General features: G+C 40.7%; 1 protein-coding gene across 45 annotated transcripts in view; it reads left to right on the top strand.

Moving 5' to 3' along the window:
* The window catches only part of KMT2C (lysine methyltransferase 2C), a 201,816-nt gene that overhangs the window by 18,992 nt on the left and 165,065 nt on the right, over window positions 1–17,759 (top strand). For 2 of the 45 annotated variants that reach the window (XM_075082331.1, XM_075082322.1), the window contains exons 1-2: window positions 1,637–1,980; window positions 4,225–4,299. The exons of 37 other annotated variants lie outside the window; for them this stretch is intronic. Coding sequence is in view for 2 of the 8 variants with exons in the window: in XM_075082327.1 (XP_074938428.1) it covers window positions 1,852–1,853 (2 nt within the window). In the remaining 6 variants the exon portion in view is untranslated. Of the gene's footprint in view, window positions 1–1,630; window positions 1,981–4,224; window positions 4,300–17,759 lie in introns of those variants that run through there. 6 more of the 45 variants (XM_075082329.1, XM_075082321.1, XM_075082320.1 and 3 more) reach the window with 5 other exon arrangements.

Below are 17,759 nucleotides of genomic sequence, written 5' to 3'. Positions count from 1 at the left end.
TGTGTGGTTACCAGAGATGTGCTGATAAAGCGGTAGCTTGATAGCTCCTGGTAGCTAAATATATTTCTGGGTCCGTACCTGTACTAACATGGCACAGGGGCTCTGACACAATGGTTGCTTGTTTCAGAGTTAACACGTGGCAATTTTTTAATGTGAGTGCTTTCTTTTTAAAATTTTATCTTAATTGCTGGAGAATTGGTTTGATTAAAACTTTCCTGTAGGCCGAGCACCTAGAGCGTGTTTCAACTGAAAATGTAATGATAGGCAGCGTTGGTCCCCTCCCTCCACCTGGGTGGATTGCCCGTGGGGATCAGCCTGGGGTTTTGGGTTTGTTTGGTTCCGTCTTTGGGGTGACACGGTCTTTTTGAGTTCCTGAGCGCATTTACTGAGAATTTATCAAACCAGTACTGATAAGGCAATACTGAAGTTATTTGCTTGCCCACAAAAGAGGGTGCCCTAGGTTAAGGATGTCCAGTTGAAGCTTGGTGTAACACGAGAATTTTATCAAGAAAGAAAATCTGATGAGTGAGAAAATGGACGTAATCCATGGTCTTATTCATGTTTGGCAGCTAAGTCAACAAGTCAACCTGTGTCTTGCAGATGTCCGATACTTAAACCAATTTTAAGAAAACTTACAGAAGATTGACAGAAGCAAAGCATTACGCAACAGCTGTTTCAGGGTTTTTGTGTGAAGGGAAGTTGAAGAAAGGTAGTTGCGTTACCACTGGAATTGGCAGACCCGTGGGTTTGCAAGTATCTATCAATACAAGTGAAATGATAGTTGCGTAATGCTGTCTTGATTTGTTTTTCTCCCTGTAGAAGAAAAAGAAAATTGGCAGGGACCATTTGAAGGATTAGGAAAGAGCTGTTTGTAGAGGGACATTTGTCAAGCTTGCTTTCTTGTCTCCCCTGTTCCGGATTGGTTTTGGAGAAGTGTAGAGCAGCCTGAAAAATGCTAAATGGGGGGTGGTGGGAGCCAGTCCCCGAAGTCACACCTTCACCTTTAAGGCTGAAGCCCTCTTTCTCTCGGCGCAGCCCCAAGAGCCCGGGGGAGCCGCCGGGGAACCGGCCGGCCCCGATGCAAACGTTTTGCAACTTTCCAGTTGCGCCGCTTTGTTAAATGGGAAAGTGCGGGCGTTGGGGGCGGGGAGGGGGAAGGGGAAGGGGAGCGGGGGGCAGCTGCGGAGGGCTGGCGGGGGCACCGGCGGCGGGGTGCGCTCGCCGCAGCTCGCCGGGAGGCGCGGGGCCCTCGGGCCGCCCCGCTCTGCTCCCCTCCCGTTCCCTTCCCTTCCCTCCCCCGGCGGCTCCCGGCCCCCTCCGCCGTCCCGGGGGTGCGGGGCGGGGGCGGCGGGAGCCTCCGGCGGGGGCGCTGCGCCTCCGGCCGCCGCCGCCCCGCCTCGCCAGCGCAGGCGGCCCCGGCTCCTGCCGCAGGACTCCGGTCCGCACATTGGCGGCGCCCGCCCGCGTCGGATCTACTTTCTCTCGCTCGGCTCTTTTTTTTTTCTTTTTTTTTTTTTTCCTCTTTTTTTTTTTTTTTTTTCCTCCCCCCCTTCCCCTCCCCTCCCCTTCCCCCCACTCCCCTCCCCCTCCGCCCACCTCGCCGCCGCCGGCTCCAGCCTGGTTCGGGGAGGATCCCGGAGCCGAAGTTCCGAGGCGATCGTGGCGGCGGCGGATCGCTCCCCCGGCGGCGCCGCCATGGGGGCCCTCTAGAGCCGCCCGGCCGCGCCGAGGCCGCGGGGCAGTGGCCTGGGAAGCTCCTGCCGAGCGGCGGCTCCGGGAGAGGAACATGGCTGATCGCGGGCAGTGCTGAGCAGTCGGTGTCTCCGCACGGCGCTGGGCTCGGGCCGTAACATGTAAATAACTTCTCTTTCCTCCGGATCGGGCGGGCGGGCACCGATGCCAGCCCCTCCATTTTCCAGAGGGGATTTGTGAGAGGTTCCGCGGGGCTGGGCTATGTCGCGCAAAACCAATTCGCCGGGGGTGAGTACGTCTGTCGTTTTAACTTCTTTGTATTAGGGGGAGAAGCTGTGACAGCGGGCCCGGGGCTGTGCGGGGCGGGGGGGACACGCGGGGACCCGCGGCCGGCAGCGGGGCGAGAAACTTAGCGGGGGGACCCGGGCGCTCGGGAGAGGTGGTCCCACCCCTCGGGCCGGGAAAGACACCGCACCCCGGTGCAGGCGAGGGTATCCAGGGGCCAGTTCCAGCTCACCAGACAGTCCTCGACCATTTAAAAAAAACCAACCAAACAAAACAAAACAAAAAAAGCAAAACCCACCCCCCTCCCACCCAAAAACCCCCCACAACAACAACAAAAAAAAGAGGGTGGGGGGTGGGAGAACCACCAAACACAAAAGCCCAGCTCGGGTCTGACCTGTTTCTGCAGCCTGCTCATTTCTTCCCTCGGTGCACCTACACACACGCACACATACACACGTGTGCCTGCACGGACACACACGTATTCTTTTAAAATTATGACTTTATATGGTTCGCTATAGCACAACTCTTTTTTTTTTTTTTTTTTTTTTTAATTTTTTTTAAGCACTTTCATTTCCTGGTGTGAATTCTGGAGTGCTGGAAAATGAGAAAGGATTAATTTCTCTCAAATATTTTTAAGTACTCAGTACACAATCTTTTCAAAAAGAGTGCCATTTTAATTTTGCGTGTGTCAAAGCATACCTCTATAGCGTTAATTTTAGATGATCCTCCCAGCTGCCTTTATCTATAGTTCTAAATTAAAAAAAAAAAAAGCACTTTTTAAAATACACCGTGTTCCCAGCGCAAGATGCATGCTCAGACCATCATATATGATGATTTTTATATGAGCAGTGAGCAAATAGGTCGTAAGTCAAAGTAAGTGTTATGTAACTGGGTGGCTTTAGCAAACTTGATACGAACTGTGTAGAGAAAAAAAGTTTGGTTTTTTTTTTTTGGTCTGGACAAAATCAGAGGCTGGCTGTCCCTTTTTTTTTTTAGTGGGATTACTTTGTAGCAGGTTGATTTAAAAAAAAAGACAAAAACCAAAACAACATATGCTTTAAAAATATGAGGCAGTTAATCTGTATGGTGTTTGGTATTTTTTGAAAAAACTGTTTCAGTCATGTACCTAATTCTGGATACTAAATATTACGTATTCACCAGTGAATCATTAGTTAATACTGTAACCAGCATTACATAATTGAAAAATGTTCCTGAGTTAGCTTAATTATTTAACTTCACTCTTTTGTAGAATAATTTGGCATAGTTAGAGTTCTTGAAAGAACTGAAGATCAGTATGAAAATAATGGGGATTTTTTGCATCTGAGGAAATAAAGCAGTGGTGGGTTAATACTCCTATTGCAAAACTGAAACAGATAGGCAGACATTTAAAGATTCCCAGTGACTATATAAAATACTATGTATTAAAGTAAACACAGTTGCTGAGCTGGCGCTTACATGGAGGGGTCTTTGTGCTTTTCTACGTCGTGGTGATGTTAGCATGTTGTGTTTGGTGTTCCTGCACAATAAAATACACTTGCTACAGAAAAAAGCTGCAGCCCCCAGGCTGTTTAGTGCAAGTATTTTAACCACCTACTTGTAAGACAAACGGAGGCAGGAGACAAGATACACTTTTCTCGGCGCTACTGGGATCAGCTGCATCTATACTAGCCATTCATTAATTTCACTAATGCCTACCGTACACTTATTTTTAAAGTAGTTGGTGTATGGTTCCCATACTACTTTATTGTAAATGCCCTTTCTTTTGATAATATACTTGGAGTTTGAGTATCTGTAGTTTTTAATTGCGTGCCTCACTTGCATGTCATCTTTGTAAACTGTTTTGTGACTCTTCTCGCATTGTATCTGTTCTGTGCAAAGTAATAAGTAATATTCTGTCAGCGCTCATCTAGACGCTTTTAGGGCAAAATACTGAATTTTTATATTATTATTTTGTCAGACTGCGTACTTGGTTGGCTTATATGATTTTTTCTTCTTTCCCCCCCCTTCTTCTGTAGTATTCTTTCCCAAACAGAAACTGCTGCAGAGTTTTGGCAAAATGTTCTTTGAGAGTTCTTTTTGGGGGAGGCTTTATTGTCATTTACATAATATGCCAGTAGAAAGTAGTTGCATCATGTACGCTTTCTTAATGTGACTGTTCATTGGACTTGCCTGAAAATGATCTCTTAAAGGTGAACGGCTGAGTAAAAATGAAAAGAAGCTGTGTATTGATTTCTGCTTTTGTTTCAGGCTAAAAGGACCATTCGGCATGTCCTTTACCGGGTATTTCCAGCATGAAATTTAGTCACCTATTTAAAAAGAATGGTAAAAGTGTTCTTTTTATCATCACCGCTCTCAAATCTTACAGCTTTGCAGCTCTGTTTTCCTGTCCTTAAACTATGGCTAGAAAACTCTTAGTATAGAATTGTATATACTTTGTGTGCCATTTATTATAAAAGATGCAGCCCAAAGTGGCTCTGGAGTGTTGTCAAAAGTACACTCTAAATGAGCTGAAAGATGATACTTTTTTTGTTTTATTTGGGCCATTCCAATTTTAGTAATTACTAAAGCTTCTGGAAACTCTAGGAGGTAGCGTGTTTCCAGAAAAGAGTATTAAAAACCAGTTGACAGTGGGCCTTTAGCTAGCCTTTTATAATTCTGTCTTTCCTCTGTGAAATCCTTTTGGCATGTTGTGGTTCACTGGCAATATCCCAGCGTGTGATATCACAGATATCAGATGTCTTCTTGGGATACATGGCATTTGCTGTGCCACGGTGGTGCTCTCTGGGATGGCTTAGGTGAACCAGGAAATGTCACAGAAATTGGGTAGGGAAAGCGGTGTGATGGAGAAACAGTCACACAGTATTGGGAACAGGTGAGCGCCTGCTGTTGAAGAGTATTCAAGTCTGTGCTTGGTAATCTGATGTGGAACGTACGCAGCAAACAGATGCGTCTTTGACTGAGTGGTCTTTGCAGATTTTTTCCAAGCATCTCGGATATAGATGCATATCAAAATGAGTGGCAAAACATCACAGTTAAGCTTCTTCCTTTGGAAATATCTTCGATGTAAAAAATGGATCATAATTGTATGTGGCCTTGTTAGGGTTTATTTTCATCTCAAAGTTGAGGTCCAATGCCAGGCATAAGTATAGATGGTATTGCACATATGGAGGGTATTTGACTCCTCCATAAGATCTGTTGAAAGTTATTCATAGCGCATTGCATTTCTGTCTGTCTCTTTGGTGAAGTCTCCCTCTTGTCTGTGTTCGCTGTTGAAATGTTACACGGTAAGTGTAGTTTGGGCTGACGGTGCTTTTGTAATATAGCTAGAAAAGAAAAGAATTCGTGTTGGCTACTTCGACCTGTGTTTTCATCCTGGTTAGCACACATTGAAAGGTAAATACTTGAGTAATGTTACTTAATTAGGCACTCACAGAAGATGAAGGCATGGAAGAAGAATCTACTTGTGTATTTGTTTATTTAGTCAGGACTTGCAGTTCTTGGGTATAATTCTGATGATTTCTTTGTTTTAGGTGGAACTCAATGTGTTCCTCTTAACCACAAACACTTCCATGTTTTTGTTGCTTCAGATCTCCCTTTCTCTTTTTTTTTCCCTTCATTTTTTTTTTCCTTTATTATCCTTATTTTTAATTTTTGTGCCTCCAATGCCCCAGTGCTGTAAAAAGAGAATATAGATTGCTTTTGTAAGACTCTGTTTAGGAAGCACTGAATGTAAGAGCAGGTTATTGCTGCCTGGTTTATAGTTAGGCTTCTGCCTGAGCCAGCTTATGATCTCAGTTAGACTCTTGCCCCCTGTTAGTGTCTATCATCAGATGCCATAGAGAAAAATGTGACAAACTCTGAAGTGGGCAGTTATGGAACAACATGGGGGATCTGTCTGAGGTGGGATTAGACCAGGAGGAAAGAGAGCTGTGTTTTTTCTAGAATTAAGAAAACCTCAAGCGGAATTCTTATTTGTACTTATAGTTCTGCAGAAATCTACCTTCTTTGAATCAAATTACTTGTGAGGATATTGAGGTTGATGGAGTTTGAAGGCTTTTCCAAGCATGAGGACCAGGGTGAAAGGATACGATACAATTGGCAGAACAAAGAGAATGGGGTGGGGGGAAGGGATGTGTTGGATGGGACTACACAAGGGCAGCGTATTTGGAGCAATGACAAGGACTAAGGTTGGAGCTTTATTTTAGTTATCTTGCCCTTCCACTTGAGTTGGGAGATTTTGACGATAGAGTTTTGTGGTACCATTGAGAATGAGTTTAACAAGGAAGTGGATACTGACAGTGATCGAGGAGAGTGATGAGGGAATGAGTCTAGAATATTTTCTAATCTGTTTCAAAGGTTACTTGATTGGGGCCAAATAATGGAAGGTGTGCCAGGAGTTGTCACTGCCATGTCAGCCTTGCCTTGCCTTGTGTACAATAGCTTTAGTCATTGTCATGGCAGAAGCCATTCATTATATGCTCAGAACTGTCATAAAATGGAGGTCTGGATCAAACAGTAAGTACTCTTTTAACCTTTGACAGACTTTTCTCATTTGAAAAATTTCACGTTGGCTTTATGATATCTTAGTAGAAGGCTGCTTGCACATGGGAGTGGACAAAAGCAAGGTAGAGTGCCTTTGGAAGAATCGTGGGTTTGCAGTGATCAGAAATGGGGAATCCAGAGCTAAAGGAACGTAATCTTTAAGACAGTTGGGAGATTAAGGATGAGAAACGTAGAGTTCGGTCTTTTTCTTTCACCTTAATCCATCTTGGTGCAATAGCTTGCCTGTGAACACTCTTTCTTTTCAAGTGCATTTAACCACCTTTTCTTTTCCGTTTGTCTCTTGTCATCTTCTGTTTTCGCCTTGTTAAAGGAATCCAAGATTTTTAATTAAGGAGAAATAAACAGTTTAAAGAACAATATAAAGGCAGTGTTAGACAGGTCCAAGAGCAGCAACTGTTATAACTTGCAATCTAGTTTGTGGGAGAAAAGAGTGGTAGTGAAGAAGCCTGGAAGATTTCTGAGGTGGTTTGTGTGGATCAGGGTACAGTTTTGCATGAATAAATTCTTGAAATTGGGCTGGGGAGGGGAGTCTGGCCTGTATATTTTGTTTAGGTATTAGTCTACAAAATGTCAAGTAATTAAATATATATATTTTTTTTTTCCTTGGTATATTTGTCTTCAGGTAGTAAAATCCACCTAGAATGATGTAGAGTGTTTAGCTATGAGGAGTCTGTAAGTTAATTATTTTCTCTCTTCCATGTTTCGGAAATGTACATAGCTGTTCAATCTGTCTTGACGGCCGTGGTTCTGTTACTGAGATGGTTATGTCACTTTTCTGTAGAAAGTTTTGGAATCCTAGAACTGAAACGGTGAATAGCTACTATTTTAGGCAGTTCTATTGCCTCCCTTGGGGATGTTTTGAAATCGGTTGACTTCTGTTTTAGTATGTTACCGGAAAGTCAGAGTTTCTGAACTGTGGTGTATAGCCAGAAATTGCTATTGCCAGTTGTGACATCTGCTGCCATCGCCCCTGTTGATGAAGATTGTTTGCTACTGTTTCCCCTAGTGATAGCTGAGAGAAATGAAGGCTAGAGAGAGGTAGTTCTCCTGATCATTGATAGACCCACATACAGTTCATATAGAAACAATCCTATATTATATTTTTATATATATTTCTTTTCTTCGGCTTCCTAATCTTCAACGTCTGCTGCTGATAGCTTTGCCAGTACTATGGAGTTTTCATTATTGATGCCTCTGGACCACCAAATAAAGAGCTGTCAGTGAATAAGTACTGAATGGATTCATTTAATTATGATAAGGTATTCTCTAAGGTACACAATTCTCTTTCAAAGACAACTGAAGTCAATAGAAAGTTTTCTATTGGAATAAAACAGTCATGAGAGTAAATGCTCATCAGTAAGAGTAAGAATTCGATATTCCACTCCATTCTGTATCTACTGTTTTGAATAGTGCTAACTGACTGCCGCTCTGCATGGTCAAAAAGTGTGGGGAAGAGAATGCTTTAGAAAAAAGAAGCCAGGCATTGCAGAATAGTTTTTGGTCTTCAAATTTCAAGAAAACGTGAGACTAGTTTTCTGTCAACTTAGAGTCAGTGAAACAGCGCTAAGCTGAAATCATAGAAATCACAAATTGCATAAACTTGTTCTCTTACTGGCCAGTTAGTCATGTTTTACTCCCACTGCTTCCAGATACCAACAAGAATCACAGACCTGTTGTGTGTAGGGAAAAAAAATGCAGGGCACATCTGGGCCACTCGGTGAGAACTGGGTTTACTTGATTGTGTTCTTCCTAGACAGTATTTCATGCCTCTGAGCCCCAACATCCTGTCTGATACACAGCTCATCAAACACACAGGAACATCATAACTACTTATATTATGTGTTTATATTTCATCAGAGCGATGTAGGGCTGAATAATTTTGCATGTAGGGTTCCATACCCTATCCTTGTACTTTTCACCACCTCCTGTCCCAGAATTCTCAGGCTGGGAAGCAGATTAAGAGGAGCTACTTAGTTGGCTTTCCTGGTAAGTAGCGTATATTTGTAGGTGAAGAGTAGGAAACTTCTTCTGGGGAAGGCTGTCTTGTGGATCTCCTTTGTAATAGAGAAGCCAATGATGGTTGTGGTCTCTTCAGCAGGTTGTAAGGATAATTTTTCCTGACTTTTGTAGCATCCTCTGAGCATGAAATTAATTGTGAGGAGTTTGAAAGATTGGCCACAGTGGTATGTATAGTTAGGGGCAGGAAAGCAGTGGCGGTGGCTTGATTCAGGCTGTAAGAGAAGCAAGGATGGGGTGTTGGGGAGCGATTGTATCGTATGCAAAACTTGTAATTGGGTAGAACAGATGAGCTTTTAGGCACACATAAGGAAATATGTGCTGTTTTTTCACAAAGTGTCCAGGTGCCCCTTAGGCACTTAATGTCAGTACAGAAAGCACCTTCTACATCTGGAGTCATCAATTTGCAGAATCTTTTCAGTGTTGCATCCTATACTGAAAGAAGATGTATCTTGAAATAATCTCTCCTGTAATCTCCTCTCCAGTCCATCCAACAGCCTCCTAAGCCTGCTAAACTCATCAGAAGCAAACTTTCTGCAGATCATCCTATACGCAGATTGTACCAGAGCCGCAGAAGTGAAATTTGCCGACAGAGCTCCATGACCACCCCTGTACATGCATTCCAAGACAGAATTACCCAGATCATAGGATTCTCTGTAATAAGCTTTGTCTTTTACTTGATTTCCTCATGAACGTTCACTATGTCCTCATGGAAAGTGGATGGATGAAATTACGCAACTTCTAAATACGAGGATGAACTCGCCCACAGTCAGTGAACACCCACTGTTTCTTGGAAAACTCTGTGCGTAACCCTTTGGTCGTGGCGTTCTAAGACACGTGCCAAATTTCATCAAAAAGATGAGCCTGGGTACTGAAAATCGGGGCTTGTGGGATGGTTAAAGTCATGAGCCTGACAAATGACAAAATACAATCCTACTCTAATACCCTCCCTGCACCCCTGCCCTAAAGCTCACCTCTTTGTTTTATACATATATAACAAATTGCCTCTTACTCCATCTCTTTTCCCCAGGAGGCAACCATCTTATGAGCTTTCCCTCAGCCTTCTCTACAAGCAAAGTCTACCTGTCTTCTCAGATAGGTTCACAGCTTTAACTATGAAGATTGGGGAATCTGCATAGTGTTCAAATAAGAGCTTTTGTGTCCAGGAGCTTGTTTGTTACTTTAACTGTGTTACTTGATCCAGGGTGGGGGGCAATATAAACTCCCACGTATCTTTCTCTGTAGTCTTTTCACTGACTACAAGAAGTAAAAAAAATTATAGATTCCCTACAAAAAGTAAAGTTAGAATTCTTGTATACTGGGATTGGATATTATTTCACATTTGAAGATAACAGCAAAATGTGACCTGACTTTCTTCAGTGACGTGACACGTGATGCTTAGGTTATTTCTGAGGTTGTGCAAGGAATTTGGTGACTTAGGAGAATCCATTGAGCTGCCAGAAGAGCTTAGTGTTGCTTAAATACAAGAAAAGTAGGTGGTTTTTGACTGCAAAAAGCATCTTGTTGGAAGGCATGATTATATGACATGAAGCTTTCTGTTCTTGAGGTTTTGGATTGGTTCTTTTTTACTGTAGTAGATAATGACCACCTGACTAAGGGATAAGCACTTAGTATAATCTTTTCAATACGATATGGACAAAGATCCTAATAAGCCATCATGTATAGGATGCTCAGACATTTTCTTTGCATGCTTCCTCCCACCATGCAGAACTGGTAAGACTCCATGAGAGGCTCCAGATGTCAGAAATCAGGAACAAGTTTTTCAGAGGAATGAAACTTTCATAAACCACTAAAGGCTACATAACTGCACGTTCACTGTTCACAATTCAGGATGTTGAATACAAGGCTGGAAACAAAGGTTAATGTTGCTAAAGATCAGTCTTTAGCTGCGATTTGGGCAATATGTTGAGCTTTGTTTTCCTAGCTCTTGGTTTAGATCCTGTTTGTAAGATAACATGGAGAAATTCCCTATTTCACAACAGCAGCCATGCTGGGTCAGATCAGAGATCTGGATGTCCCATCATCATGTTTCCTGCAGTGGTTAATAGCAGATGCCTAGGAAGGAAAATAAGGAAAGGGTAATTTTGTAATGATACTTCCCTGAACCACTAATTGCAGGAGGTTGGGAAAGAATTGTGGTATTTCTGGAGTCAAGGATGGTATCTCCATGTTAGATCTGTTGAGCATTAGACATCTCCCTTGAATGTGTCCAGCCTCTCCTGGATCACACAAACTTTCAACATGCTGAGCATGGAGTACCACAGTTTAACTGCATATTGTGAGAAGAATGGGGTGTTCTTGAACCTTCTGCCTACCAGCATCAGCGCCATGTAGTATGTATTGGAAGACACAGTAAATGCTAATTCAGTGATCACCTTTTCAATGTGAGTTGTGATTACAATTATCAAGATGCATGAAAATGTGTGTGTGTGAAAAACAGACTGTATACTTTTCAAAGAGGTGCTTGCATACTGAAGACCTAGTTGAGAGCACCAGGTTACATCACTGAAATTTTATTTAAACTGGAAAAATTGTGTGTCTGTAATGGGACTGCTTTTTGAAGGCATTAAGAGACAAATGGACTCCAAAGGCAGGATGTCTGGACTCTTAGCAAGTTTTCTTGTTGTTCTTAGGGCAGTACATTTTTTTCACTTTTTGCAGCCTTTACGAATCAACGGGATCTTGTTTTCTGATCTTAAACGTCTATATTACATAGCTTAGGTCTTGAGTCATTTTATTAGTTAAATAATACTTGTATCTGGATGATGAACCTGTTTTATATCTACCATAAAAGCACTTAATTATTCTGCATATTATGTTTCCTGATAGAAGTGGTTATCAGTGAGTTTAGATTTCACACTCGATCATGCTGATAATCTGTGGATCTACAGATCTTTAAAACCCACAGTGTATTAATGGTGCTATCAACCATTAGCTGCTGCAGCTTTATTTCTTTATTTTTCCTTCCTCAAGGGTACTGTAGTGGCCAGTTCAAGCATTAGCCACCAAATGCCAAGGTGGCTATATGGCAACTGCAGCAGCGTTTCTGTATCTAATGGACCAGGTCACGTGCAAACCCTCATTAAAATATGATTAAAGTGTCCCCTTTTGTTTGCTAGATGGAGCCAAGCCCATGCTTTGCTCTGGACCCTCCATTATGTTTGTGCTGTGTTTTGAAACATCTCTTGTTTGTGAAGCTGATTGTTCACCACCCCAGCCTCATCCAAACCTCTGCTGAAGATGTGCTGCATTCAGCTGGCTTTCCATTATTTGTCTCGCCTCTTACATCGACTGATGATTAAATGCGAGTAAATTAAAATGGTGTCTGCTTTCATTGAAAATATAGTCTTCTAAAGGCAAATATGAAATATGAGGCTCCTGTTCTTGACTGGGGACGTATCTTATTTTCCTATACCTCTGCTTTTTAACTACTAAAGGCTGTTGCCTCTTTCACTTTTTTTTTCTTTTTTTTTTTTTTTTTCTGGTATTTAATTAATAAGCTAGTCTCACAGTTAGAGAATCAGCATAAATTGTGTTGGTAATTTGCCATGACCACCTATGGTAGTACATAAATAATGAGAGAATAACAAAAACTTACAACTAAATTTAAAAAATCAAAAGGATTTAGTTATGCTTTCTAAGACAAGCCTTCTTATCTTGTCTGGGAGTAGAAAAAAATGGGCTGTTTTTTAGGTTTATTTTTTTGTGAAACATGGAAATCAGTATGCTTCAAGCTGAAAGGCTCATAGCATGAATCCACAAATTTAATTTGTATCTTTGATCAGGTATAGCCTTGCCAGTACCCAGAGAAAGCATAAACTTACTGGAAACATGGTATAGTTGATCAAGTCCTACGATGAGCATAAATGACTGGAGAGGGAAGCTGACTTCTTGTGGTTGTTGGAATGTCAGCAAATGAAGAGTATTATTTCCAAATCAATACGTTACAGAAGAAAAAGGGATAGAGAATCCTATATAAGTTCTTAGATCTGTCTTTTCTTTTGACACTCTGTGAAATCAGATGATTTGGCACTTGCAACTACTGTGGGTAAGAGGCGTTTATAAGAAATAAAATAAAATGTATATGTGGCAGTGGTGGGGGAGGCGTCTGTTCTGAAAACATCTGAGATGCTGGAAAGTGTGTCCCCAGTGGGAAAGAGAAATTGCATCGCTGGCACTGAGGCTCGCTTCTTATGCATGTGTGGCCATATTTAGAAAAGGATCAACACTAGGAGCTGAATTATTAGAGAAGTGAGTGGCTGGAGGGACTGAAAATAAAGGAAATGATTTGTATCTTGCTCATTTGTTCAAATTTGGCCAGATGATACTGGGGGGTGGGGTGTTGCTAACTCCAGCCTAGCTGCTAGTGCAAAGTGAATCTTGAGATGAGTTTCAGAAGGTAAACATTTGATTTAAAGCTCCACAGCTGCTGTTTCCTGGGTTTGTATGTGGCTGCCTTCTGCCTGCCAGTAGAAGATGAAGGGGCATGAAAAAACCCGATGCTCTCGACTTGTAAGCCTGGCCTGGAAGGACCAGATCCAACACTTGACAGAGCAAAGTGCAGGATGCCTGTGCTGTATGTAGCGCTGTGGGAAGCTTCTGGTTTCTAGTACATCTTGCAAACATTCGTGTCTACAAGTAAAGCAAACAGCCAATTAAAAAAAAAAACACACCACATTTCAAAGAAGTTATATATAAAAACAAGAAAGCTGTCTTACTGGCAAATACGTGCCACTCTATCAGTATAGTTCATTACAATTATTTGCACCTGTGTGGTAGTTTTTAGTTTATTGCAATTTTGTTAAAGTACAACAGATTATCTAATAAATTCATTGGGGGGGGGTGGATTCAAATGATGCTTCTAAGGAGAGAGCCAGAAGGAATGCTTTCAAAGTTTTCAGGAGCAGTTTCCATCCTTCCCCCTGCCTTTTTTTTTTTTTTTTTTTTTTTAAAATAAGTGATTCTTTTTGTTCCACTCATCTCAAGATTCATTTTGAAAGACTTATTTTTCTTGTTTTGGCAAAATAGTTGATCAGTGCAACTGGCAAGAAACTGACATAGAACAACAAAGAATTTCTGTCTAGTTAAAAATTGTATTCGAGGCCATCTTGGAGCACTTTGTGAACTAGAGTAGAAACTCTTTGTATAAGAAAGGCCATTCAAGTTAAGTTGCACGTTTTCCTCCCCAAAATTAGCATACCAGAATACTTTCTTGCAGAGTGTTTAGAATACTTTGTACAAGAAATAACAGTAAGTTGAAGATTGCTAACTGAGGATCTGTAATGATGCCAACTGACTTTTTTTTTTAATGAAAGCTTTGTATACATAACAGGATGAGTCATCACTGGAGAGTTCTGAAAGTGTTTGGCATCCCGAAGAATCCTTTTGTATGTCTCTGCCGCACAAAAAAAAGTATTTTTGTCATGAAACTCTGCCTTAAGAAGTATTGCAGTAACTGGAAGCTTTAGGGGAGGGTTTTCTAATGTGGCTTAAATCTTTCTATTATTGTTTTAAAAATATTTTGGTATTCTTAGATCTTCCTGAATAATAGAATGAAAATTTCTAAGTAGTTTGTTGGCTGTTAATTTTTTTAAGATGTGGCTTCAGACGTACTTCTTTTGTAAATGTGTATTTAAAACTGTGTAATAGGAGCTTGACTGTTTTCCGTAGCTTTAATGTGAGTATTAAAAATCTGGTAGTGGAACTCATTTTGCTTTATTGAAACAGGATCTCTGTTGTAAACAGGTAGTAGTTGCTTATCTGAGTCGCACTTATTTTAAGTACATTTTCTTTTGATACAGTTGTTGTGTAGAAGAACTGGTTGGCCTTGGTAGTTTATGTTGTGTCTCTTAAGAAAAGAATATCTCACAAAAATAAAGTTGTTTCTTATTTGTGTTAAGAACATCTGCAGTTGCTATCCTCACCCAGAGCAACTGCTTGATAAAAAGAAGTAAAAGCCTTTTGTGGTGTTTAAGACGTTCATAAGTAACATATTAGACCAGCATTGAATTTTGCCCATGATTTTTCCTAACGATGTGAAACCTGGTTCATATAACGTTCAAGTGTGTGCAAGGCAGCAGAGATTGAATTTTGCAGCTGGCGAAATAAGGTAGCAAACTTACTTTTATCTGAGGTTTTTAGGAATGTATGAAATATTTCAGTTTTGGTTTTTTTCCCACCGCTTCAGTCTTCAGCAGTGTATTTTGTAAACCATGCTATAATTAATAAAAAAACAAAAGAAAGCCATTGACGGATTCTTTTATGCCTTGTAGTAGTGATGATATAGATATATTTATTAGGTATTAAATCTGAGTTCTAAATCTTGTGATTTCTTTTCAGTGAACCTGAATATGAAATTTCTGGCCAAGGAAACTTGAAAAAAAGAACAGAATTCTTCGGAAGACTTCACAAAGAAGTCTTCAGAATTCACAGTTCTTCATCCAGAAGAAAAATGCTTTCATAATAATTTAGAATTCTGTAGGCTTTTAATCCCAGTTCTCCAAATAATACAGATAACAGAAAGCATAAAAGACAGAAGGGCTTTCAGACAGTCCTTGAAGAAGTCCGTGGGTTAATTATTCAGCACTGCACGTGCAAGTGTGATAGTTTTCAGTCCAGCTTTTGCACTCACATATTTTTATTAGCATGTTTATTTTACCGTGCACATCCAAGGCTAAGTATTTAACCAGTTCTTTGATTTAATTTGAAAGTGAAACAACGAAATTTATTTAGCTAATAAAGTTGATTTTTGGCGATAGCTTTTAATTTAAGTTTAGAATTAGCTCAGTGGCATTGCTAAGCAGTGGCTTTTAATGGAAGCACGCTTTCTTCTGTTTTGGTTTTTTTTTTTTTTCTTTACGTTGAAGGTCTTATGCTGTGTGTTACCAGCTTAGTGTTGTTCTACAATAAATTAAATGTTGAATTGTGCCAATTAGGGGTGTGTCTAGTGAGACTGAAGCCCTAGGGTTTTTTTATTTTCCAAGGGAAGCTAAACCTCAACTTTCAATTTAATTTTTGGAAGAGGTAGGCCCTCAACATACCTGCAGATTGGGCCATAGAATTGGATCTAATAAAGTAAGGTGTTGGGGTGTGCCTGTATCTAGAAAAGGTAACATTTTTGGTGGTGTTATTAATCTTATGTTTACCTGGAGTCCTCTCAGAGCTCTTACTGGGAGGAGCTGTAATTCAAAATACTGTACTTCCTCCAACAAAACATTATTTCCAGCTGTTCAGGTGAAGAAGTTTTCCACTGGGGACATTGAACCAACCGTGTTACCTTTAGTGTAGGGTCCAGATGCAAAGAAGAAAACCAGTATATATTCCTCAATGAAATTACTTCATGTGCTTGTTTTGCAGCTTGTAGGACAGAACATTGGCACCTGAGATTTCTGGGTACCTTAGATATTTCTCCCAAGTCTTGAGAATTAAAGTATCCTAGAATATCCATTTTCCAGTACACTGACTGCTGCAGAACCCAGATGCCATTATACCTTTCTTAAGTTTGCAGTAAAAAGGTATTTCTAGTGTAACCTGTCATTGAAACAGAACAAAAATACAGGGAGAAGAGGTGGTGAAGGTTATTGAAGGTTTCCCATCCCATTGCTTCTGAGGAACTGTTCCCTGGTAATTTATGTACCTATGTTTTGTTAGTAATGGAAACTTTCTAGTTAGCTTTATATTTACAGGGCATTTAAGGCCATGATTCCAGAGATCTGTTCTGCTGGCAGCAGCGACTGAGGCAGTTGCCTTTTATTGCAGCTGCTCAGCCCTGTTCCTCTGCCAGTGCAACTGCTAGCATGCCTGCGTGGAGAACCTGGCTGCAAACTCGCTTGTGACAGTATAACCTCAATTTGTAAAGGGTACGTGTGACTTACGTGTTACTTCAGGTGAACGTTTGACTGTTGGCCAAGTCTTGTTACTTTTGCTTTGACCCACGCTGGCTTTTTGAAGTGTTACGTATAAAGCTATTTTTTGTATTTGAAGATTCTCACAGTAGAAACATAGTGTTCACAGAAGCAATGTGTTTGAGAGGAAGAGGTCTCTTCAATAGCAATTGGTTTAAAAATTAAATGTTTTGGATTTTTTAAGTCTCCTTTTTACTTAGTCTTTACCTTTTTTATCTTTGAGGACAATGTTTCATTTTCTATGGTATAGTTTCACATTGATAAACTTGTGCTTTTATCATTTTTTTCTAGCTAACAGGTTTCTTGATAAGATTTTAGATCTTGTACACTTTTAGACTTTGTAAGTAATTTAAGATTTTAAATGCTTCAGATATGCGGAAAAAAGATAAGATTTGTTATAGTATTAACATCATTATCATGTCAGTAATGTATAGTCGGCAGTCAAGTACCTTCTGTTGTGCCTATTCTGTTTTACTTGCCAGTAAGGTAAATCTTCCACAAGTCCAGGCATGCCATGTCTAAGCTACACACTCATCAAATTTAAATTCTGAAATTAATAAAGTTATTCAAAATTACCATAGTACTTTTGAAAAGTTGAGATCCAGGAGCCCAGCTTTGGGTTGTCTTTGCGATAATTTTGTGTGGGAAAAAAACCAACCCCAAAACCCGCCAAAACCAACCCCCACCCAAACCCAAAATAGATAACAGGTGTCTAAAGAATTCACGTTGTGATGTGTTAGTGCTGAGCTTTTGAAGATGAGAAAATAAGTGTTAATAATTCATATATTTTACTTAGAGTAGTTGCAGCACAGTTTAAAAAATGATAGGTATGGGTACTCTGTAAATGTTTTGTGGAAATTTCGCTTGAAAAATCAATACAAATTGAGCTGCAATTCCAGTGTGTTTGAAATTGCTTGTATCCAAGGAACGAAATCCATCTAAAAGATCAGAGCTGGATAGAAACAGTTAATAGCAGACTGTAGGGATTAGCGTTGGGTTCAGCCTTGCTGTTGTTAATGAGCTGGAAGAAGGCGGAACCAGCAAGCTAATGGTATTGACAGACAGTATGGAGCTAAATGGATTTGTCAACACAAGGAGAGAGAAAATGGAGAGAAACACAGGTTGGGAATATACAAAATATAGAAAAAGGAGGAGGTTCCCCGCAACCTCCTCTAACAGATGAAACAACCACTGTTGAGTCAGTCAGGGCTGATGGGTTTTTCAGATGCTGCACTGATGAGAGTGAGAATCTTGCAATAAAATAATGCTGAAAAGAGA

Source organism: Phalacrocorax aristotelis, chromosome 2 (genome assembly GCF_949628215.1).
Source record: "Phalacrocorax aristotelis chromosome 2, bGulAri2.1, whole genome shotgun sequence".
Taxonomy (NCBI): Eukaryota; Metazoa; Chordata; class Aves; order Suliformes; family Phalacrocoracidae; genus Phalacrocorax; species Phalacrocorax aristotelis.
The sequence above is the reverse complement of the archived record's forward strand: the minus strand, read 5'-3'. Positions and strand labels throughout refer to the sequence as shown.